The sequence below is a fragment of the Rhinopithecus roxellana genome, chromosome 2, assembly GCF_007565055.1.
Source record: "Rhinopithecus roxellana isolate Shanxi Qingling chromosome 2, ASM756505v1, whole genome shotgun sequence".
In the NCBI taxonomy this organism is placed as follows: Eukaryota; Metazoa; Chordata; class Mammalia; order Primates; family Cercopithecidae; genus Rhinopithecus; species Rhinopithecus roxellana.
Window position 1 is genome coordinate 12,159,536 of NC_044550.1, and position 24,198 is coordinate 12,183,733.

The following is a 24,198-nucleotide window of genomic DNA, read 5'->3' on the forward strand; positions in this document are numbered from 1 at the left end:
ACGTACCCCGACCCTGTGGCAGCTCATTTCTAGTGTCTAGTCAGTGGGGCAGGAGATAAAGGTCAAACTTTCTTGCCTCAGGGTAATTAACTCTAAATGGCATCTTAACTCTAAAGTTCCCTGAGACATCAGTTAAAAGCCTTTTTCTTTCTTTCCTTTTTTTTGCGATTGTATCAACCATTCAACCATTTCCTCTGCTCAGTCCTACTCCTTTTTCTTCCAGTGGTGTTGACTAGAAGGACATTAACTTCCTGCTTGCAAATCTCCTTCTCAGTGTCTCTTTCCTGGGAACCCTACTTAAGGCAGTTATTAAAATGGAAATAATGCTAGATGTAAGATGTGTGGTTGCTACCTTGTTTAAGGTTCTCTAAGTTCTCTCATTGCCTATTGTGGGTGACAATATTGCCTTCTACATTAAACAAGCAGCAGAAAAGCCTGAATACCAGAAATTTACTGATACCCTCCTTTTTCTCTTCCTTAGACTCATATACCAAAGCCAGTTCATTTTTTCCTTATAATGGCCCTTGAACTAATTATTATTATCATTATTATTATTTTAACATAAAATATTTCTATTCTAATGTAGACATGTCTCCTCTCCTACCTAGGCTACCTCAATAGGTTTTTCACTGACTTCATGCCTCTTGGCTCTTTAAGGCTATTAAATTATTATATATAATATTGTCTGATTGATTTACCCAAAATTCTATATTGTAATAGCATATAAACATGAAAGCGCTCAATCATGTAACTAACTATACATTTCTTAGTGTGGCATTGCAAAGGTCTCCACATTCCAGGCCATATTCACCTCTTACTAATCTGTTTAACAAAGAAATTACTAAACACTGACAAAGATAAAAATCCAAGTCTCTGCCTTCAAGTTGCTCAGAGTAATTTCAAAACTTTTTCTGTTGCCACATTATTTCTATGCACAACTCTATGCCTTGAGTAAATCAGTCCTTTAAAAAAATTACAAAATATTCAAGCAAATAGAAAAATATAGAGAATGATAAAATAACTGCATTCCAGATTAGATATATTCTTATACTGATTTTTCAGATCTTATTCCATGCTTTCTCTGGGGGTAACTATTACACTGAATTTAGATTTTATTTTTTACATTTATGCTTTATAATGTTACTATATATACACACACACACACATAGATTCATGAATAATATGTTATAATATACTGATCATTTTTCCTCTTTTTTTCAGTCAACACAATATTGAGATTTAGTTTTGTTGCAGTATGTACTTCTGTTTTTCATATATTATCTATTGTATCTGTCTATATATCCTCATTTTCATTCCTGTAGCTGCTGATGGAAGCTTTCCATTATTTTCTTGTCCATTTTCACAGTTTGTGAATTTTATTAGTAGTCTTTTTAAAAAATTATACTTTATTTTTGTGATCCTCTCCATTGTTTATATTTTTGAGTCATCAATTTCTGCTCATATCCTTATCATTTCCTTCCTTCTAGTTTTTGAGGTTTCTCTATTTTTCTAACGTCTTCACTTGGCCATTTAGCTCATTAATTTCATCTTTTTTCTTTTCTCATACAAGGATTTAAGACTATATATTTCTTTTCATGTACTGCTGTGGAGGCTAACGTGACTCCATCTTGGATGTGAATCTGCCATGTTGACTGCTGATTAACCCCAGTACTAAATTTATCAGCCTCTTTCTTCGGTCTCTCAGGTGGGACAGATATGCATAGACCTGCTTACCAAGGAAAACTGCTTTAACTGCATACCGTATGTTTTGTTATGTAATAGTTTCATCAGCCCCTTTCTTCTGGAAATGCCTGTACGATTTCTACTTTATCTACTGTGTACCATAAATGTTATTGTAAACAGACACCAATCACAAACCTGGCCCACAGGCAAATTCCCTAAGAACCCCTTGTTCTGAGGGGTATTAGCATGGGGATTCACCATCTCTTCTCATGGTGGCTGCACTAGACATGGCTTCTGTTGTAAGTCTCTATTACATGTTTCTTTCTGAGAAACTAGACTTGTTAGTCTCTTTCTTCAGCCTCTCAGCCTCCTTGGACCTTTGGAGACAAGTATGCATAGACCTGCTCACCAAGGAACAACTGCCTTAACCGCATGCTATATGTTTTGCTATGTATTAGTTTCATTGTCATTAAATTTCAAGTTTTTTCTAACTATCTTTTTGACCCATGAATTATTTAGAAGCATGTTTGTATTTAAATTTCTAAATGTATGAGGTTTTTGTGGCTGATTTTTAGATTTTTATAATTTATTTCACAGAACAGTCTTTATTAATTTAAGGTTTGCTTTGTATTATAAAATTTAAGTTTTTGTGAATTTTTTATGTATACATGAAATAATATGTGTTTACTAAGTGGAGGCTTATAGTTCCATGCATGGTCATTAAATATGGTGCATAAAACTAATATTTATGGTGTCATTCACATCTTTCACTTCTTTAATTCTCTTTTTGATTGATTTCTTAATTATTGAGAGATGTGTATTAGTATGGTCTACTATGATTGTAAGTTGCTGAATCTACTTTCTAATTTTGCGAATTTGCACTTAATATTTTGAGGCCATATTATTGGGTACATAGGTATTAATCAGGATAGATCAGATTATGCTACAATATCAAAAATCCCCCAAATTTCAGTGGGTTAACAGAAAGTTTATTTCTTATTTACACTATAGCTCTAATTTGAGTCAGCAGTGAAAGAACCAGATTAATTTTGTTTACTCAGTGACTCAGACTGACAGATGTGCCCTTTTGTCATTTCTGGTCACACTTCTTTGGTGAAAGCATTTCAGATGACCATAGCTAATTTTAAGGGGGTTGAGTGGTGGAGAAATATATTTATATCTGATCTCCAGAAGGAGAAGCAGAATATTTGGGCAAAGTCTAATGACTACTATAACATACAAGTCCAGGACTATTATATTTTCAAGGAAAATTCTTTAATTATTATGTTGCAATTCACTTTATGTCTAATAATGTTGGTTAAGATTATAAAAAGACAATAGAGGAAGCAGTGTAAAATATGATTAAGATATCTGTGCTCAGACCTTTGTGTATATATATATATACGGCTTGCTTTGTAAGAACTAATACAGGCCCAGTTCTTACACTGACTGTGGGAGATAATTCTCCATGGTTCTCTCATATTTCTGCTTGTCTTACAAGGGAGATAGTGATTGCCTTTAGTTCTGGACTCTCTTTTCAAGGATATTTTTGTAGTGGAAAACTGTGGAAGATAGTGTCTGAAGCAAAGGGCAGGCATACCCTTGGGTTGCCTAAGCTCAGGATTCCTCTCCTGCAGTGTAACCCATAGTCATCCAACTGGGCCTAACCTACTACTCCTGTGGGACTTAAAGGGAAGAGTGGACTGATGCAAATATGCTGACGTTCATGCTGCTGGCTACGGAGGAGTAGTAAAATCCTTGGAGTCTTGTGTTTTCTACAAGTATCCATGAAACCATGGCAGGCTAATATGTTACCTTGAAAATTGGGTTAATTTTAGACCCTTGAGAGTTCTTTGACACCAGATTCACTTCCCTTCATGTTAAACTTGTCTGTCCTGATGCTGCTGGTACTTCCTTCAGACTTCACAGTGTCTGCGATAGCAAGTTCACTTTGAATTAGGTGGTAGCTACCCAAAAGATTCTCTGACACAATAACAGTTGACTCAATATCTTTATGCTATTGCTGATAGGATACTGCAAATGCTCTTCTATACTTCCTTCAAATGGCTTTAGTCTAGAGTTTTGCCTAGAAACAGGTTTAGAAAACTTCTCAACAAAGCCACACTTGAGCTATAATGTGGTTTATATGAATCAAACCATCTGTCTTTGCTTTTCCTTCAGCATGTTTGGATAGAGTGAAAAAGTATCGTTTTTATATTTGTAAATTATTAACAAATATTTTTTACGTAAATAATTCTACCTAATTATCAGTTCTGAAAATAAGATCAAGTCTTAGTTATCCAGATGGTCAAGTTCTTCAGTAGCCTCGTTTAACTCATTTGCATTCCTCAGCATAATCTGTCAGAATTTTTCAGATATTCCATGTTCAGGCAATAAAAATCACTTTATATTATCTTCGGCAAAGGTAAATCTGTGGCAAGATTAACAAGATACAATGGTAATAATTGTTTTCTTTTTTTTTTTTGAGATAGTGTCTTGCTCTGTCACCCAGGCTGGAGTGCAGTGGTGTAACCATAGCTCACTGTAGCCTTGAACTCCTGGGCTCAAGCAATCCTTCCACCTCAGCCTCCCGAGTAACCTGGACTACAGGGTCAGGCCACTGCACTCAGCTAATTTTTAACATGAGGGCAAGTGCACTTCAGCCTGGGCAATGGAAGGAAGACCCTGTCTCAAAAAAAAAAAAAATCTGTAGCTGGTTGTAATACATTGCTTGTAAACATCACTGCACTCAGACCAGCCTCTTTTGTAATTTATTTTTTATTTTATTTTTTTCCCTCTGTTCTTTTTTTAAAAATTATACTTTAAGTTCTAGGGTACATGTGCACAACGTGCAGGTTTGTTACATATATATACATGTGCCATGTTTTTGTGCTGCACCCATTAACTCGTCATTTACATTAGGGATATCTCCTAATGCTATCCCTCCCCCATCCCCCGACCCCACAACAGGACCCAATGTGTGATGTTCCCCTTCCTGTGTCCAAGGGTTCTCATTGTTCAATTCCCACCTATGAGTGAGAACATGTGGTATTTGTTTTTCTGTCCTTGTGATAGTTTGCTCAGAATGACAGTTTCCAGCTTCATCCATGTCCCTACAAAGGACATGAACTCATCCATTTTTATGGCTGCATAGTATTCTGTGGTGTATGTGTGCCACATTTTCTTAATCCAGTCTGTCACTGATGGACATTTGGGTTGGTTTCAAGTCTTTGCTGTTGTGAATAGTGCCACAATAAACATATGTGTGCATGTGTCTTTATAGCAGCATGATTTATAATCCTTTGGGTATATACCCAGTAATGGGATGGCTGGGTCAAATGGTATTTCTAGTTCTAGATCCTCGAGGATTCGCCACACTGTTTTCCACAATGGTTGAACTAGTTTACAGTCCCACCGACAGTGTAGAAGTGTTCCTATCTCTCCACATCCTCTGTTTCCTGACTTCTTAATGATTGCCATTCTAACTGGTGTGAGATGGTATCTCATTGTGGTTTTGATTTGCATTTCTCTGATGGCAAGTGATGATGAGCATTTTTTCATGTGTCTGTTGGTTGCATAAATGTCTTCTTTTGAGAAGTGTCTGTTCATATCCTTTACCCACTTTTTGATGGGGTTTATTTTTTTCTTGTAAATTTGTTTGAATTATTTGTAGATTCTGGATATTAGCCCTTTGTCAGATGGGTAGATTGCAAAAATTTTCTCCCATTGTGTAGGTTGCCTGTTCATTCTGATGGTAGTTTCTTTTGCTGTACAGAAGCTCTTTAGTTTAATTAGATCCCATTTGTCAATTGTGGCTTCTGTTGCCATTGCTTTTGGTGTTTTAGACATGGAGTCCTTGCCCATGCCTATGTCCTGAATGGTATTGCCTAGGTTTTCTTCTAGGGTTTTTATGATTTTAGGTCTAACATTTATGTCTTTAATCCATCTTGAATTAATTTTTGTATAAGGTGTAAGGAAGGGATCCAGTTTCAGCTTTCTACATGCCTCATTTGTAATTTTAAGTCCGTTGTTATTGCTGACCAGCATTCCATTTATGACGATACCTACAATTCATGTACCTGTTCCACAGTTGATGGGCAGTCCACGTTGCTTTCCCAGACAGTTGTATTGCTGAACTCCTGTGATAGTCTCCTAATGCATTAGTGCAAGAATAAAAGGCAGTAGTCTTAAAACGGAGATATATGTACAAGGATATACAAATGTTTCTTATGTGATATGTGGATATGTAGGGCGCAGTTTTAGGGGAACCAATTTCTAAATCTTTTGCTTCTATACACACTCTTTTCTAAAATTGATCTCTCTTGAGACTTTGTCAGAGACACAGGTCCTGATTTTATATTTGCTCTTTATCCTCTTCCCCGACTTTACAAAATGACATACCTTTCTCTCACTGTTGGTCAATCTTATTGTATAATACTTTATTCTGGGGTGTAAACACTCCTCGAGTGCTAAAGAAAGGGACAGTTTGAAATATTGCTCTAGGATAGTATTGTGTATTATTTGAATGCTTGGTTTTATGGCTGAATCGTATTAACCCCAAATTCTTAGGTTCTAACCACCAGTAATTCAGCATGTGACTGCATTTGGAGATAGGGTCTTTAGACAGGTAATTAAGATAAAATAAGGCCCCTAGGGTAGACCCTAATCCAATGACTGGTGTTCTTATAGAAGAGGAGATTAGGACACAGACATGCACACAGAGTGAAGACAACGTGAAGACACAGGGAGAAGACGGCATCACCTACAAGCCAAAAAGAGGGGCCTCAGAAGAAGCCAACACTTCTGACACCTTGTTCTTGGACTTCTAGCTTCCAGAACTATGAGACAATATGTTTCTGTTGTTTATGCTCTCTAGTCTTTGATACTTCATTATTGTAGCCCTAGCAAACTAATATACTTAGGTAACAAGTACTTTTGTGAGTCAGGTGGTTTCATTTTTTTTATTTCAACAATATTGAAAGGAAACCTGATTGAATTATGTGCAGATTGATCATTTAAAATAATCTTTTGGTGATATATATTTATGTGATTTGAGTATATATCTTGAAAGTAGTTCAAAGATTGAGTGATACTATAATAACCAAATCTCCTACATTCCCATCTTATTGTTGTGAATGGATTTTCTCAGAGCTTACATCTATAGAAACAAAAAATAGATGACCAGGCATAGTGACTCAGGCTTTTGACCATGTAGTTTTGGGGGGTTGTTTGTCATTTTCATACTGCTTTGAAAGAATTCAGGACTTTGGGAGGCTGAGGCAGGAGGATCACTTGAGGTCAGAAGTTTGAGATCAGCCGGGGTGACATAGCAAGACCCTATCTCTACAAAAGATTAAAAAGTTAGCTGGGTGTGGCGGTGCACCCTTGTAGTCTTAGCTACTTGGGAGGCTGATGTCGGAGGAAAGCTTGAGCCCAGGAGTTTGAGGCGGCAGTGAGCTAGGATTGTGCCACTTCACTCTAGCCTGGGCCAGAGGGTGAGACACAGAGAGAGAGAGAAAGGAAAAGAGAGAGATACAGAGAGAGAGAGAGAGAGAGAGAGAGAGAGAGTAGGAAGAATGGAAAGAAATAATGCTAAACTCTTAGTTCTAGCAAAAAACCGTGAATTAATTAACTAATTAGTCATCTCATTAAGAAATAGCTTATTCTTCTTGTGTTTAATAGTATTCAAAAATTTGGAAAACATGTTATTTTGGCCATTGTATATTATTACTATTTGCAAGTTAACTCACTCAAAAATTGACATTTAAAGACTCAGTCACAGAAAATTTGAAAAAATTTAATTTCAGTTTATAATCTTCTTTTTTTACAGGGAAGAAATAATAAAAGACTTTTAAGTTTAAAAGATATTACATTAAAGAAAACTCAGCATAAAATGTAGACTTCGAAAAGATACAGGAATGAAGAAAAAGTAACACTGAAAACGTTTAATTCTGTTGAAGACCTTATTTATAATATTTTCTAAATAGATGTTGTTGAATGTCAAATTACTATGTTACTTACATTCCATTGGAAATATTTAAAAGACGATGTAATAGTTTTATTTTAGAAGGCCAGTATTTGTCACATTCTGGACTTTACATCATTTGCAACTTTTTAAACTTAGGATAAATAATTTGAATGACAATTTAAAAAATTTGACAGGCAGGGCACAGTGGCTCACACCTGTAGTACCAGGATTTTGGGAAGCCAAGGTGGAAGGATAACTTGAGCTCAGCAGTTTAAAACCAGCTTGGGCAACATAGGGAGACCCTGTCTCTACAAAAAAAAAAAAAAAAAAAAAATTAGCTGGGTGTGGTGGTGCACGCCTGTGGTCTCAGATACTTGGCAGGCTCAGACTGGAGGATCGCCTGAGCCTGGAAAATAGAGGCTACAATGAGCTGTGATCACGCCACTGTGCTCCAGCCTGTGTGACAGAGCAAGACTTTCTCTCTCCAAAAAAATAAAAAAGTTTGAAGAACACTCTTTGATATTCTGGTCCACGAAATATACTTATCATTCAATTTTATAAAATAATGCCAAATACATATATTGACTTGTTGATTTTTTTGTGTGTGTCCTCATCAACTTTTGGAATTATCAATTTATTTTTACTAATGTGGATGTCTATATTGATATTATTGCTTTTAACTTGAATTTCTCTGATTACTAATTAGGAGGATCTTTTCATATAATTATCAGCCAGATTGGCTTCCTTTTCCATACAGTGACTATTTGGGCTTTTGACGACGTATTTTTGGGGGGTTGTTTGTGTTTTTCTTATTGCTTTGCAAGAATTCTTGATGTATTCTGGTTACAAACCATTTTTCAGTTATATGTGTTGAAAACACTTTCTTCCAGTTCCCGAGTTTTAATTTTATCTTCCTTACAGGATTATTTGAAAAAGAGATGTTTCAGGGCATCTTGACATCTTATTTAAGAGTTCTTCCCGCCATGTCAAAATTATGAAAATTCCATCTTCTAAGTTTCCCTTTCATATTTAATTCCTTAATCAACCTGAAATTGATTTTTATGCTCAATGTGTATGCATTCAACTTATTCATTTCCTGTGAAAAGTTGTTATTGCTCCGGTTATTGAAAACAACCTCCTTTACCCATTCTGAGAACACTGAAGGAAAAAAAATCGTACTTGGTTTCTCCTATACCTTCTCACTCAAAAATGAACACAGAAGCCTTCTGTGACCAAATGTGTGGGTTTTCCCGACATACCAGGCAAGCAATCAATTCTGCATCTGACACCAGCTGGGTATCCTCTAATGCAACTCCATTCTGACATTACCTAGAGATAGCCTCAAACACCACAGGTAAAGGGCTCAGTCCCCAAGAGTGTCCCCCTCACCCAACTTCCAATGCCAATCTCAAGCCCCAGCTTGCTTGACCTGTGCTTCTGACCTACCTGCTATAAATTAGGGTTCCCATGACTCCCCCCGGGATTAGATTAATTTGCTACAGCAGCTCACAGAACTCAGGGAAACACTTATGTTTACTGATTTATTATAAAGATTAATAGAAAATATGCTGATGAGTGCCTGTGAAGAAATACACAGGGCAAGAAATGTGGGAAGGGACAGGAGTTTCTATGCCTGCCCCAGGCCCACCATCCTCCAGGAACCTCCAAGTGTTCACTTATCCAGAAGGTGTTTTGAACTCAGTCCTTTCAGATTTTTATGGAAGCTTTGTTATGTAGAATTATGTAGACTGGTTAAATCACTGGCCATTGGCTTAATCTTCAGACCCTCTCTCCTTCCAGGTGGATGTGAGGGTGTGTTGGGGCTCAAAGTCCCAACATCCTAATACAGCCTTGGTCTTTCTGGTGACCAAGCCCCATCCTGAAGCTACCTGGAGGAATCCAGCCATCAGTCAACATTAGCATTACAAAAGACACTTAACACTTTGAAGACTCTAAGTAGTTCAAGAGTTTTATACCAGGAAATAGGGACTAAGACCAAATGTATATTTCACAACATATATTTGAAGACCACCCTAATCTTCCAATAAGGATTCCTTATATCAAAAGGACATACAACTTAAAAGATACCGCAGCACTCCTAGAATCTCACTGAATCATTTATAATTAATCATGTCCATTGTATAGTATAAATATGTCTCCTAGAATGAGGTCACTCAAGTTTGTAGGCTTCCATTCGATCTTGTCTGATTTCAAAAGTAGTCTCTGCAAACATAGCTTCACCTTTTCAGGCATCTGTTATCTGTTATGATTGAGCTGGAAGACATCATCATCACTTGCTCTGATCCTCTTTTGAAGGGATAATATTGGATTCCCCTCCTTATATTGTCCATTTATTAATTCCTTTAACCTCAGTGACTATTATTCCTTCTCTTCATTTATACCCCAAATCTTCCACCTTTGGAAGCGAAGGTTTGCCTCCATTTGCCCACCTTGTCTATCTAGGTGGAAGGCAGCAATGCCAGTCTAGCCAGTGCTCCCTTTCAGTCCACTCATATTCAGATAGGGTTAGGCTACACAGGTCCAAAATTGGTGGGCTGTTTTTACTACCAGGCAAAATAGCTGCATTCACTGTTAACCCCAATTTTGCCAAATGAGATGAAGGCACAACCCACTTCTATCAGGCCCATAAGGAATTCTGATACAAGGTTTATTAGGAATGAGCCACCTCTAGTTACAGCCCTTGTAATTGCAGTCCTGATCCTGTGACCACTGCATCAAGTAGGGAAAAGAAAAAAAAGAGGACAAGATAATTAAAAATATATAATGCTTTATTGTCAAAAATAGACAAATTTTAATTTCCTTTAACAGGAATATTAATTTAACAGCCTCCATAGCCATCACCATTTTGTAAGCATAACAGGCAAGAGAGTCAAAGATAACTGTTAGTGGAAAAAGGACAACAGTTCTACATCCATGCCCGAGAAGCCTTGCCCAGTCAGTGGTGACAACTCCAGGACAGCGGCAGAAACACAGTGAACCTTTGGAGCCTGACAACAGACATGCAAAACGACGTTGATTTATCTTGGCCCAATTCTATAAAGATTGGCTTTGTAGTATCTTTCCAAGCATTTGAAGAGTTTAGTTTGTTAGAACACTTGCTAATTTGAACAGTGACATTTTAGGTCACTTATAGTATCAGTAACAGGATCACACCTGTTTTTCAGTAACACCAGGATGAATACATCTGTCCCTACACCAGTCTCCAGCATGTGAAATGGAGCTAATAGCTAGGGCAGGAAACCTGAATAAAGCTCCTTATCCATGAGCCACAGCAAGGATATGAAAGCCTTGCTGAATTGAACATTGTTGAGTAGAAGCTAAATTCTCTCATTAACATAAAAAAGGAAAGAGATAATGATCTACTTAGTCGGAATAAGGCAAAAAATAAGGCCTTTATTATTCCCTAGTGACAGGTATCCAAGGTGGAAAAAATCTGGGTGCGTGCATGGTTATCTGGACTGTGAGTTTCATTCTCCAGGCTGTACTAGAAACCATATTTCCATAGCCGATGCAGACTTTGTAAATTGACCCGTTTCAATAATTCAAAGTGGTAGTATACAGCTACTGCCCTTGACAATTGGGGTTAAGGAGAGATTCCTCAATTCCCAGAAAAGCCCAGAGATGAGATAATACTGACATGGTGAAATGGTTCATATGAGATTAAGCATATGTAATACTGAAAAGAAGATAGATTACTAAGTGAATCAGAGAGGGACTAGATCTCAGAACTAATTTCCTATCCTCACAGGTATTTATTATTCACTCAGTGGAAGAGTAATCAACTACACACAAAAATATCATTTCAATGTTTTGCATTTTTCTAGTTTAAAGACAATATTCGACACTTAAGAACAAGGGAAACTGAGCTTTTAAAGGCATCTAAAACAACACCGTGGTTACTGAGATGGTAGCACAAGCTTTCGTCACCTCTTTAAAACATTAGAGTGAGGAAGTCATGAAGAAACAGTGAAGCAGTTCCATTATTGCCATAATATTTCTCATTTACTCTTACCTAGGGTTAAGCTTTAATTAAACTCACCTACTTAATCCTACCCTCCTGTCTAAGAACTCTTCAAATTTGAGTCATGAACTGGTGGTGTGGGCTTCTGGAAGTTTTGATCAGCTAAGTATCATTGAGTAAGATTCTGTGATTTAAAGAATCACCCTGAAAACTTACAGAAAAAAAAGTCATATGAAAATCAAACTAGGCAAATCTGGTTTATATAGTCTATTACCAAGCCTACCTGAAACAAAATTGTGGAATCAAATGTAAAACTCAAATGGACTTCTATTTTTGCTTACCTATTCCATCCCATTCAATTCTGTACAAAAATGGGATATATGCAGAAAATGTACACTATTTCGGATCACTTCTCGAAAGGCCAGAAAATCAGCCTGTTAGCTACAGTTGCTAAGAATGTGAAATACAGAAAGAAAATGGACTACATTTGGGGTTTCTTATTGAGGACAGGTGGGGCAAACTACAAATGACTTTAGCTGACTAGCTGAATAGTTTTACTACCCAATCATGAAATAAGCTTTATATATTTTCCCTTTTTAGGACCCTTCAATGACTGTTGTTCCAATCAGTGAATAAAGTTTTTTCTTAACAAGTCGAAATCCTGAGCTGAGGATCAGAGTTCTCCTGAAACCAGAAGAGAAGCGACCCCTACTAAAGAAAAAGTCCCTAAAGCTAGTCCATGAGCAGTTCTCCTGCTTAAACACAAGTGTAAGCTCAAAAGTAGGCACCACGCTAGAATCACACACAATCCTATCCAGCTTTTTACATACATTTTCAATTTCCAAGTTCACGTGCATAACACAACCTCGCAAGCCACAGGGCTCTGTTGAGGAAAGCCGCAGGACATCTTGAGCAATTCTCTGGGTCAGTTTCTCAGGGACAAGGACCTTGGAGCAACCAAGTTTAGTTTGCTTTGATTTGGACAGACAGTTCTCCAGCATTTTAACCAAATTCTGGCAAGTTGATTCCTCAAATATTACCTCGTTGAGGTTGGGTTCAGGAACAACATAATCCCAGTAGTCAAAATCTGTAAGAAATGGAGTTTTCTTTTTAGATAAAGAAGGAAAAAATTCACAGTAGAAAAAACACACCAAGATATCAACATTGGTTACCTCTATCTACCATGTCTGCCTTTTTCTTGTATTTGTTTCAGAGTCCGCTGACCTCAATTAGCTGTTAACTAGCTAGGTAATAGAGTGCATACTTTAAGCTCTCATGAAAGTTCATGTATGAAATAAAGGTTTAAATAAATAGAGTGGATAGGATATAACCACTTTTCTTTAAATTCATGTGTGTACACAGAACACACACACAATCATAAAGACTATGCATCAAAAATCTACTTGGGATTATCCTAGATTATTGGTGATTTTCTTTTCTTTCTTGCCTACTTGCTCATGGGGGGTTTCTAATTTTGTTTTACAGAAAACATTTATTACTTCTGGAATAAAAAGTTAAAACTTTGTTTTTTGGACTAAGGGGTTGTTACTTTCTAACTGTAGGAATACATGTATTGTAAAATAAAGAATTTTTGCTATTATGTTTAAAGTCCATGAGCTTGAAGAGTTACATTAAAGATCTATCACATTTGTGTCTTTAAATCTTTACTGGAGTGGCCTGTAGGTCCCAATTTTAGCTTTAACCTCTTTAATTAAAAATTACACAGAGAAGACCCTTGAGGTTCATGAGGATATTTATAACCGGTTGGGTAGTTTTTCTTAGCCAAGCAAAACAAAATAGTCCTAGGGAAATAAAATTAGATTGGCTGAAAGGAAAAGAGATAGCTTTGCATTTGGTCACCTACTCCTCAAATGAATCCTACCACTTGGCAGGATGCCACACCACACAGAGTCAAATGAACAAGGTGCAGGCTGATGCCCTCCTGGCTCCTCTCCCTAAGCCTACTCGACCTTCATCAGCTACTGGGTTTTCCTCTCCACTTCATGTAATTTTGGAGTTCTGGCCCTATAAATTAGGTCATCAACCACTTCACCTTGAAAGGAGGAAAACACGAAGAGCCTAAGCAGTTTATCTATGCTCTTACAGCTCTAGTGGCAGAGCAGTGTGTTCACTTAGAAACTGCTGTTAAAATTGCAAATGATAGCAAATCAAGCACCGCTGCTGTTCAACAGTTTCCTTCTCACATTAAAAATGGAATAATGGGTATATCCAAGACTGAAAATCCTACTCAGTAATAAACATGAACACACTGATTTAAGCAACCACAGAAAAGAATCTCAAAAATATTAGGCTGCGGGAAAGAAACCAGACACAAAAGAGTACCTACTTTATGGTTCCACTTACCTAAAGGCAAAACTAACTTGGAGTGATAAAAATCAGATCAGTAGTTCCCTGGAGTCAGGGCAGAGTGAGAAATACCTAGCAAATGGGTGCGTCGGAATTCAGGGGGAGGGGTGATGTTGATTACAGGGGTAAATACATTTGCTAAAACACACATAACTGTGTTCTTCACAATCATGTAAGATAAGGACCTTAATCCCAAAGAGCCTACTGGCACCAGCCTAGAAAGATGCAGCCCTCGGGTATTCTACTTTTGCTACTTTTGTTTCTAGCATGAAGAGAAGATGTTAGAAAATTTGGAAAGGAGTCTCCTCAGACGGATTTTGTGGCACCCCCTACATAGAGGCAGGGGAGGAAGTCGAAAGCCCTCCCACCCGGTAGATCGAGAGGCACCGACCTTTGGAGAGGAGAAGGGTGGCCAGCGGGGACACTCACCACTTAGCAGGCTCTCTGGGTGATAGCCACAGACCAGCAATTCTGAAATGCTGGCCGGGTTCTTACTGCTCAAACTGCCAGTTGCAACCATGGTCAACGGCTCTGTTTCCCTCGCGGGGCGCAACGGCCTTTCCTGAGCGCTGGAAAAAATGAGGCGAGAAGAGACGGATTTGCAAAAGCAGGCGAGTCGTGCAGAGACTCCTAAAATGCCCGGCGTCGCGGGAGCGAACTAGCGGAGGAACTCCTTTGCCAAAGGGGAGGAACCGGCCTCTGCAACTCAAGTTGACAAAGCCCTGTGAGCAAGGCCGCCAACTACAGCAACAGCCTGAAACTAACTAAACAGTTCGCAAAACTTGGAAGGGACCTGCCCCGCGCAGCGTCCCCAGACCCTGCTGCCCCCACCAAGGCCGCAGCTTCGCTCACCTGCCGGGAGTTCCCGGGGGCCGGCGCGCTAGCTGCCGGGGAAACACAGGCAGGTGCCTTCTTAGGAGTCCCCTCTCCTGGGGACTCGGTGACCTGCAGACCCCAGCAGCCAGCGGCACCCTGCTCACTCCCCCGACCACCCTGCGCCGGCTCCTAGCAGTAGCATAGCCTCCGGGGCAGCGAGAACTTTATAGGTCCAGTCTCCACCCTGCCCAGGCCCGCCCACCTGCGCCGCCCTTCCCCGGCCGGCGCCCCGCCCCTCCCCTCCAGAGTCTGGTCCCCTTTCAACTCCTACACTTCCAGGGAGCCCGAGCCTAGCCGCAGGGAGTTGAGAATAAGCCTGTGGTACGGACACCTGTTGCTTCCAGGGTAGATCTGGAGCCACTGTGACCTCAATTCTGGGTGCACGACTCTTTAAAGCCTGAACCTGATTCTTCAGTGCGACCCCTCCCCGAGCATCCGCTCTTTCACACTCAGGCTGCTCCCGGCAGCAGCGGGAAGCTTTAAGCGGTCTGTGTATTTCCTTGTCCTGAGGCTTTGCTGTGTCATCCTGAACACTTGGCTTAAATCTGTTGCAACGTTCAGTGAGCATCATTTATGCACTTATTTACGGCCTCTAACCCAGTCAACTCTACTCTGCCTCTCAGGGTTTCTGCTGCACGCGGTCACATCTGGTTTTCCTTTCCCGCAACGAAGGCTCCTAGCATTTTAGGAAGGGCCTTAACGACCCCATGCACTCCCTGGCTCCCTGGCATCCTTCGTGCCCTTACATCTGTGACTAATGCGTTTTCTCCGCAGGAAGGGTGAGCCTGGCACTCTTCTAATTAGACCTTGCCCCAGAGCGCAGGGAGCTTGAATTGAGCGGGAGTTTGCCAAGAAACACACAAAACCATTAGTAGGATCTTAGGTACTCCTCCATCCGTGCATCATTGATAGCAATTGTCATTTCCGGAGCCAGAAGTTTCTGGAGAGCCCTGTTGGGAGGATCTTGGGTTTGGGATGTTTTGAAGAGGTTTCAGAGAATGAAGATAAAGAGTTTTATATTCTGCTGGGGATCAGCAGATAATCCCTGTGAGGCCTCCTTGCGGTCCTGCATAGGAACACACAGAGGGGCAGAGGAGCCCTGGAAAGAGGCAACATGCCCACACAACCCATGAGCAAGAAGCCAAACCTGAATTTTTTCTTCCAAAGTTACTAAGCCACGGTTGTCTTGCTTTGGTGTGCCAGTAGGAGATGATCTGTTCAGAGAGTCAGCTTGGGGTGGGTTAGGGGATGCCTGGAGGGAGAAGGTTGTTCCTACAGTAGAGATCCTAGTGTTGGCTCCCAGGTCCTCTAGGATTATGCGTAGAAGGATTTGCAGGTTAGAGCCTTGAAAGGCAGTTTCAGCTGTCCTGGCATAAAACTCTTAGAAAAACAACCACCCAAGGGGTATAGAGGGTGTGATAAACAGATCAGTGGGAGGACATTGGGAGGCAGAGCAGCAGAAATTAAAACCAGCTTGACAGTCCATTTTTAACTCAGTTCAGGCAGCTGCACTGCCTGAAGGTCAGGCGAGCCAAGGAAGGAGATGTTGATAGGCTGGTCTTTGAAGGCCAGTTTCCACTTCTACTTCAATAAACAGGAAAGTGGAAAATAAACAAGCCCATTTAAGCCAATTAAGAAGTGGTTTTAATGGCTAGTGTGTTCAGGACCAATGGATGGGTCCCTGGTCAGGTGTTGGATGCCAGCTGCCTGACAGTCAGTCCCTGGGCAGGCCACAGAGCCTCTTGTCCTTGTCTGGGCAGTATTACTAATGAGGCTGCCACTTACCTGCCTCCAAGGAGAATTATTGGAATTAATATAGTGAGTGATCTGAACCAATGCTAGCAAAATAAAGAAATTACTAGTTTCAATTTCCTTAGGGTATTTAGGCGTAACTCATAAATGCCTCCATAGGGCCAGAAAGATTACTGGAACTTATAGAAAGTAGTACTTGCTCTTGGCTCACCTGACTGACTGAAATTTTGCAAAGCCCCTTGGGATCTGACTACAGAAAACAATTTACTCATGTACAAAAGACTTCAAATAATGTCTTCTTGGCTGAATGGGCCTTGCTCTCAGGACTTACAGGTCATAAGGAATGATTGAGGTAAAACACATACCTGGAATAATTAAGAATGCCCTTTTTTATGTACTTACAAGTGTAGAAAATCCATTCTATCACTAGTTTGCATCTTCGCAAGGTTAAATAGAACTGATTTTTTTTTTAAATTGAAACATGGAGAAAATTTAAGAAAAACTAAGCGCCATTATAGGCTAAGTGTAAGGTGACACAGTCTATCAGATTTCAGAAAAATGTGGATACAGTCAATTATTTATTACTGAAAGTTCATCACATTAGGGAACTTCAGGTGTTTATTAAGTGCAGTGATAAAGAAGTTTGTTTTACTGCTCTTTCATTATATCCTCTAATACTATATAAACAGTTCGTGGGAGTGCTTACTGGAAATAGTTGTGCATGAATAGAAAATCTAGTCAGTTAAATAATTTGATTTCCTTTCATACACCAGTGTATTATGACAAACTAAATCATAAGCAAAGCCTTTAACTTAAGCATGGTTGCTTTTTTATTACTATAATTCACGCATCCATCTTCTTATAAAAAGAAAATGAGATAGCAGTAACAACTGGCAACAATATGTTCATCTGATGTATTTGCAAATATTTAAGTTCTAAGCTTCCTCAGGTATAAATATAGTATTCATAATGTCATTGCTTACCTAAAGTATGAAAGCACAATGCCAGGGATACTGCAAAAACAAAAAGCAAAAATGATGCTTTCATGTATTATTACAGGAAATGCTGGTGTCTTTTGTGTTTGTGATTTGGAGTGTTGAATGTTTATTATGTGTTTCGCTAGCCACCTTTCTGTCTTTATTTGGTATGAATCACTTATTGTTGAATCTTATTAATACATTTACATTCCACACATTGTTTATTTTATTTCATAAACGATGACACCTGAGGGAGAATTACTGGGTTTCCTAATCTGTACAATTCAGGGAAAACTTATAGGACTTGGAAATTGATCTATACATTAGCAGCAAGCTCATGGGATTGTTGTAAGGATTAAAAGAGAAATGCTTAAAATCAATGCTAAATATTATCTCTTTTTCATAAACAAATATGAGATCTTTAAATGCATACTATCTCTGGATTCCTTTAGTTGTGCTAAGTTTGTAAATTTGGTGTCCCATGCAAAGTGCTTAGAACCAAACTAATACTGATATTAAGCAAGAGCTTAATGAGTGATATTATTATTATTGCTGTTATTATGTTCTGAAATTGTAGTTCTCTGGGTAAGTGCAACAAGCAAGTGGCTAAACGGAGTCGGGGAAGTGTTAATAAAGTATAAGAAAATTTATGATCTTTCCTGTTTGCAAGAAATCTGGAAAGTATTGCTACTGATTAGGAAAGACTTTTTTTATTATAATACATCCATCGCTGTATGGGAAAGCAGGAAGGGATCTGCCAATGATACGTAAGAAAATAATGTGGGTAAAAAATTATCTTGGTGTAAAACACAGAGTTATGTTAACTTTCCTCTTAATCTAGGAAATACTTTTCAGGAAATAAATAACATTTACAGACAATTGAATTGAAACTATTGACTATAGAGTGATGCAGTTGTTTCAAGATATGTATGATCATCTGTTAACATTCTGGGTGAGATATTTAATGATACTTTTAATTTGCCTTTGAGGGTGCGTCACCCAATACAATTTATATTTAATGATTAAATATTCAATATGACTTATTCTATTAAGTAAGGTAACATGAAAACTTGTCTAGTATAAGACAAAAACCAGGCCCAATATATAAAATAATACATAATGCTTGCTATTAAAAGCTGAGAGAGTCTTCCAGTAACAGAAGGGATTGCCTCTCTTTTTAAGCAGAGAAATGGTTACCATAGCAGCTTGTCTCAATATAGTTGTATGATTTTGTTCTCTTCATAAACAATGCTGTGTATTATCAGTCTTTAAATAGAGACAATATGTTTAAATGCATACAATATCTGCTTTTCCTTAATTATGGAAAAATGTGTAATTCAGGTGACTATATCAGAGGATGTCAGCCAGAAACATGGAGTGGGTCCTGACATTTGTCTAGGGGTACATCTTAAAACCTTTATAGGTTCCAAATTTGAGAATACCACTATACCATACCATTTTTCTGGAATTTTAATGTGCACCAAGAAATGAGGAAAATAAAGCTACATGCTCATGTCAATGTTGGGTTCTTCACTGCTTTCCCCTCCTGTAACAGCCAAGTGTCCTATTTTGGTGGGCCAGCCTTGCACAACTTTTGTCATTGACATTTGTATCCTAGCAAAACTACATGTTACTTCTTGACATAAACCTGTGGGGTTGCTCAAGAAGAGAATTGAATCTGAGAATGCCTGAGTGTCGACTAGATATGGAATTCTGCACGGTACTTTTTAGAATGGGATCTAATCTCCATTCTGCAGATTTAAAGCACATTAAGGTTGAGAAACTTGACTAGTCCAGAGTGATTCAGTTTTTTCATCTTCATGGTGTAGTAGTTAGTTGCATGGACTGTGGAGCCTAACTCCTAGCAGTAACATTTACTAGCTGTGTAAACTTGGATTAGGTACTTACCATTTCTGTGCCTCTATTTGCACCTTTAAAATGGGAATTATGGGGAAGGAAGTGAGAGGGAGAGATTTGTTAAAGCAGTGGTCCTCAACCTTTTTGGCACCCGGGACTTGTTTCATGGAAGAGAATTTTTCCACAGTTGGGGATGTGGATGGTTTGGGGATGAAACTGTTCCATTTCAGATCATCAGGCATTAGTTACATTCTCATAAAGAATGGGTAACCTAGATCCTTCACATATGCAGTTCACAAAGAGTTCACGCTCCTATGAGAATCTAATGCTGCAGCTGAGGCAGAACTCAGGTGGGAGTGCAGGCAATGGGGAGCAGCTGTAAACACAATGAAGCTTTGCTCGCTCGCTCACCCACTGCTCCCCTCCTGCTGTGCACCCAGTTCCTAACAGGTCATGGACCGGTACTGGTCCATGGCCTGAGGGTTGGAGACCTCTGTGTTAAAGGATACAAAATTATAGCTAGATGAGAGGAATCAGTTCTAGTGTTTCTTCCACTGTAGGGTGACTATAGTTAACAATAATATGGTGTTTTAAACAGATAGAAGGAGGATATTGAATGTTCCCAACACAGAGAAATGATGAATATTTGAGATGTTGGATATGGTAATTATCCCAGTCTGATCACCACACATTTTATGTGTGGAAACATTACTATGTACTGCATGAAAATGTACAATTATTATTTGTCAACTAAAAAATTTTTAAAAACTACACTAAATAAATAAAATGAGAATTATAATAATTTTACCTTACAGGGCTGTCGTGGGGGTTCGGTGAGTGAATGCATAATGTACTCAATAAATGTTAGCTATTATCATAATGATGAATTGTACTCTGACCTTGAAAAATTCTCAAAGTCATGGTGACATCTTAATGAACAGGTAGCTAGAGGAGTATTTACATATGATCAAGGGTGTGTATAAAAGCATGTCTTTTGTACATATTCATTCATTTGGTCAATTGACATTCAATAAGTATTTGTTGTGTATTAATTATCTGTTAGGCCCTAAGAATACAACAGGAAACCAGATACATTTGGTGCCCATCACCAGACAGACTATGGTTTAGAAAGGTATATAGGCAAATGAATATAAGATTATAAATAGTATGATAAAATTAGGGGAGGTACAGTGTGCTCCAGGAGTACAATGATGTAAACACTAATGTGTTTTGAAGTCAGATTTACAACCTTGCTACTCATCATACATATCACAGACCAAAAGCATAGGCATCTCTTGGGAGACTGTAAAAAATGCAGAATCTCAGGCCTCACCCTACACTACTGAAACAGAATCTGCTTTGTGGTAAGATTTTTAGGTGATGCATGTTGTATGCAATTAAAACAAATTTTAGTTAAAGAGAATGAAAAAAACCATAAGACAATCTAAACACTTGTACAGCTATTTCTTGGTCAATTAAGAAAAAATATTTCTTGAGTACCTACTATGTGCAAGGCCTTGATGCAAGGTGGATAGAGTCTCAGCTGGGAAAGTGTTTGTTGATTCTCCATAGCTCAAGTCAGATATAATGGCTGTAATGAAAATAATCCATCCTGTGTGGTTTTTAGCTCCTGGGCCTAACTCACAGACCACACACAGCTATGTGAAAACAGTCTGGTTTTCAGAGAAGAGTGTCTTTTGTAAAAATTAAGTCCTGTTTTAATAAAGTTGAGACATTATCAAACCCTGAATTATATTCAACCTTGATGGAATGGAAGCCTATAATATAACACAAGGAAAGGGCTTATATAATAAAATGTATTTAAAGTAATTGGTCTATGGAAAGTTGCATTTGGAAACCACAAATTTAGAAGGAAGACAGTAACACAGAAAGATATATCTTATTACTTCCAAATTTACTACAGAGGATAAATAGAGTTATGAATGTATTCATTTCTTCTGCTGTAACTGTATCATAAAATATGTTTTAAAACAGTGACTTAGTTTTTGAAACATTGTGCTGGTAATTGGGAACTATTCTGTAGATGTTATCTATTGGGACAGAAGAGCTAAATTGTAAATTGCTGAAGAAGCCTTTCAGGGGATGTCAATATTAGCTATAAGCATGATGAAGTACATTCAGTTTTGTGACATTATTGATGCATCATATCTAAATTAAGCAATAAATGGTACTTAATTTATAGCATCACATGATTACCTTTGCAGTTAGCTTAGATGTTCATATGCTAAAGGCTTATAAAACAGGCTTCACCTCTGAATGTGTAACAGAGTAGTACACATTTAATGGTTTGACTTTGGGTTCTAACTCAAACTTGCCTTCAAATTCTGGCTTTACCATAAGTGTGCACATTGTGAAATTAATCAAAATCCTTTGAATTTCAGCCTCCTTGTCTGTAATATGGAAGATTCAATGCTACAATACATGTTAACTTTCTAGCAATGCAACTGGCACATAACAAGAGCTAAGTCAAAGGTGGTCATCCTAGACACTCATGGCTATATAAGTTTGTTCCTGTAAATGCACAAAATTCAACTGTAGTAAATAATTCATCAAATGGTGTGACAGACATCACAGATGGTTGTAGATTTTAGTGTGCATATAATGCATAATAAAGAGTGCACATGCTGCAGAATCAGGAGACCTGGCCCCAAATACAGCTTTTATATTAACTTGGTCTCTGACTTTGGACAGGATGTGTCAACAGAATTTCCTGGATATAGTGAAAAACTAAAAAGAGGTTCACCCAGGCTGGGGGAGAGATTCACCTATGGGTTTCAAAGCAGTAGAGACCAGGGCATTACTTTATGGCTATGTCTAGGAGGTGGCAAGACCTTAGAGAGGACTGGACAGAGTTCCTATTTGGAAAAGATTCCTGCTGTTCCCCAAGAGCCATATGGAGCGGAAGAAAATAGCCAGATCAGATGGGATGCTGAGGGCACAGGTGATGAACATCTTAGCTGTAACCTATGCGTGATCAATGATTAGAGAGTACAGTCTCCATCCCTGCCCCTCTCCTGAAACCTCAACATTGCACAGGCTTTGAAACCCTTGACACATGTATTGAATCTGTGGGGTAGGAGGATAAGAATGGTTAGGACAAAGAATGAGTGACATTAAATTATCTATTCCTCAGTTGAATGAAGGGTAAATACCAGAAATTAAGTTAAATAACAAACATGAAGCAGTAATGTTGCTTTATTGCACAATTCAGTCCGTGGACTAAGATTGATACTCTATCTATCAGCATAGCTGTAGTTGTACTTCTGAAAAATATATTTTAACATTTTTCTTTCTAGTCAATTTAAGGCAGCAACCTTGGAATCCCTGCTTTTAGTGTCTACAGTCAACACGAGTTCCATACGTAGCACATTTTTAGTTTATCCATTATTGAAAGATTGCTGCCTACAATGAAACCTATATATAAAGTACTTTTTAAAAAGTGGTTTTCATGTGTTCTGTAGTTAAATAGTTACTGTGAAAACTCCATAAATCGGGAATATTTTTGTATTTTCTAATTCAGGGAACTGTTTTCAATTTTGAAATTTACAAATTGGCTATTAGTTTAGAAATTTGAAGTAAATCCTTTATTAACTTTATTATTTTATTTCATTTTTTAGTTTTCTGGACTTGCTTCTGTAACATTTTCTCTGGATTGTTTAACAGGAAGATAAAAGCATAAAAATTATTATTTTAAAAGTAATTTTTATTGTTATACTTGTTAGATTCCACCTGCATAATTGCCTATAAGGTTATGTCTTTATAATGTCTATCTATAAACAGTTCCCTTATTTAGAAATGAAATTAAATTTTTAGAGGAGAGATTTCTTCATTAAAAGATAAATATGCTAAGTATAGTTTTCATAGATCTTGATAAATTATCCTTCATAGGAATTGTACAGTTTTGGGCACCCGTCAATAAAGTATGAGAATTTTTGTTTCCTTTTACTCTCCAACATTTATTCATTCATCTGCTCTACCTTTTTATACAGTTTAAATATGTCCTAGAAACCTATTGGTTAGGAGTTGTAATTTCTCTCATGCTAATTAGAAAAGGTATTATAATTTTTAAAAGGTAAAACTATAAATGGAAATTATTAATCATAACTTTCAGGCAAAATTAGAAATGCCTCATTTTCTTCCTGATTTCCACTTTTGAGGAAAGCCTTAAGGATGCGTCTACAAAGGCCATTTTAAGTTCACTGGTTGATCAGCTCAGGCACCAAAAATATATATATATATTTTTACCACGCTACACTAAGTCATCAATCAACTGTTTTCTTGTTATGTGGGGACATTGGTGTTCATTTAAGCCAGTCTTTTTGCTGTCTATGAGGAAATAATTTTCATCAAAAAGATAAAATGTTCTTTAATATAAAACTTACAAGTTGCCAGTAATTTGATTTCAATTTCAGACAATTAAATAATATTTCCTTCTTTTTAACCTCAGTAGAATCATGCCTTTGTTATAGCCCACAGTAGAATATTCAGTTAAGTGCAATTTCATTCATCAAAATGTTTGTGGATGTTACTATAGAGGGCAGGGCAGGGAGAGCAGAAGTTCAAATGCAGCTTTGGAGAAGGTTCTAGGTCAGCTCCATCCAATCCGATAAGTACAGATAAATTTGTGATTGAGCACTTTAAAATGTGACCAGTCCAAAGTGAGAAGTAGAAAATACACACCAGACTTTTGAAGATTTAGTCAAACATGAAGAATG

General features: G+C 38.0%; 1 protein-coding gene across 1 annotated transcript; it reads right to left on the bottom strand.

Annotated features, from left to right (window-relative positions):
• Positions 1-10,422: 10,422 nt before the first annotated feature.
• DDIT4L (DNA damage inducible transcript 4 like) lies at positions 10,423-15,040 on the bottom strand. The gene is made up of 3 exons (XM_010371645.1): positions 14,853-15,040; positions 14,430-14,569; positions 10,423-12,720 (listed from the first exon to the last, which is right to left on the bottom strand). The coding sequence occupies exons 2-3, from the start codon at positions 14,518-14,520 to the stop codon at positions 12,230-12,232; spliced, it is 582 nt and encodes a 193-aa protein (XP_010369947.1). The 5' UTR covers positions 14,521-14,569; positions 14,853-15,040; the 3' UTR covers positions 10,423-12,229.
• Positions 15,041-24,198: the final 9,158 nt, after the last annotated feature.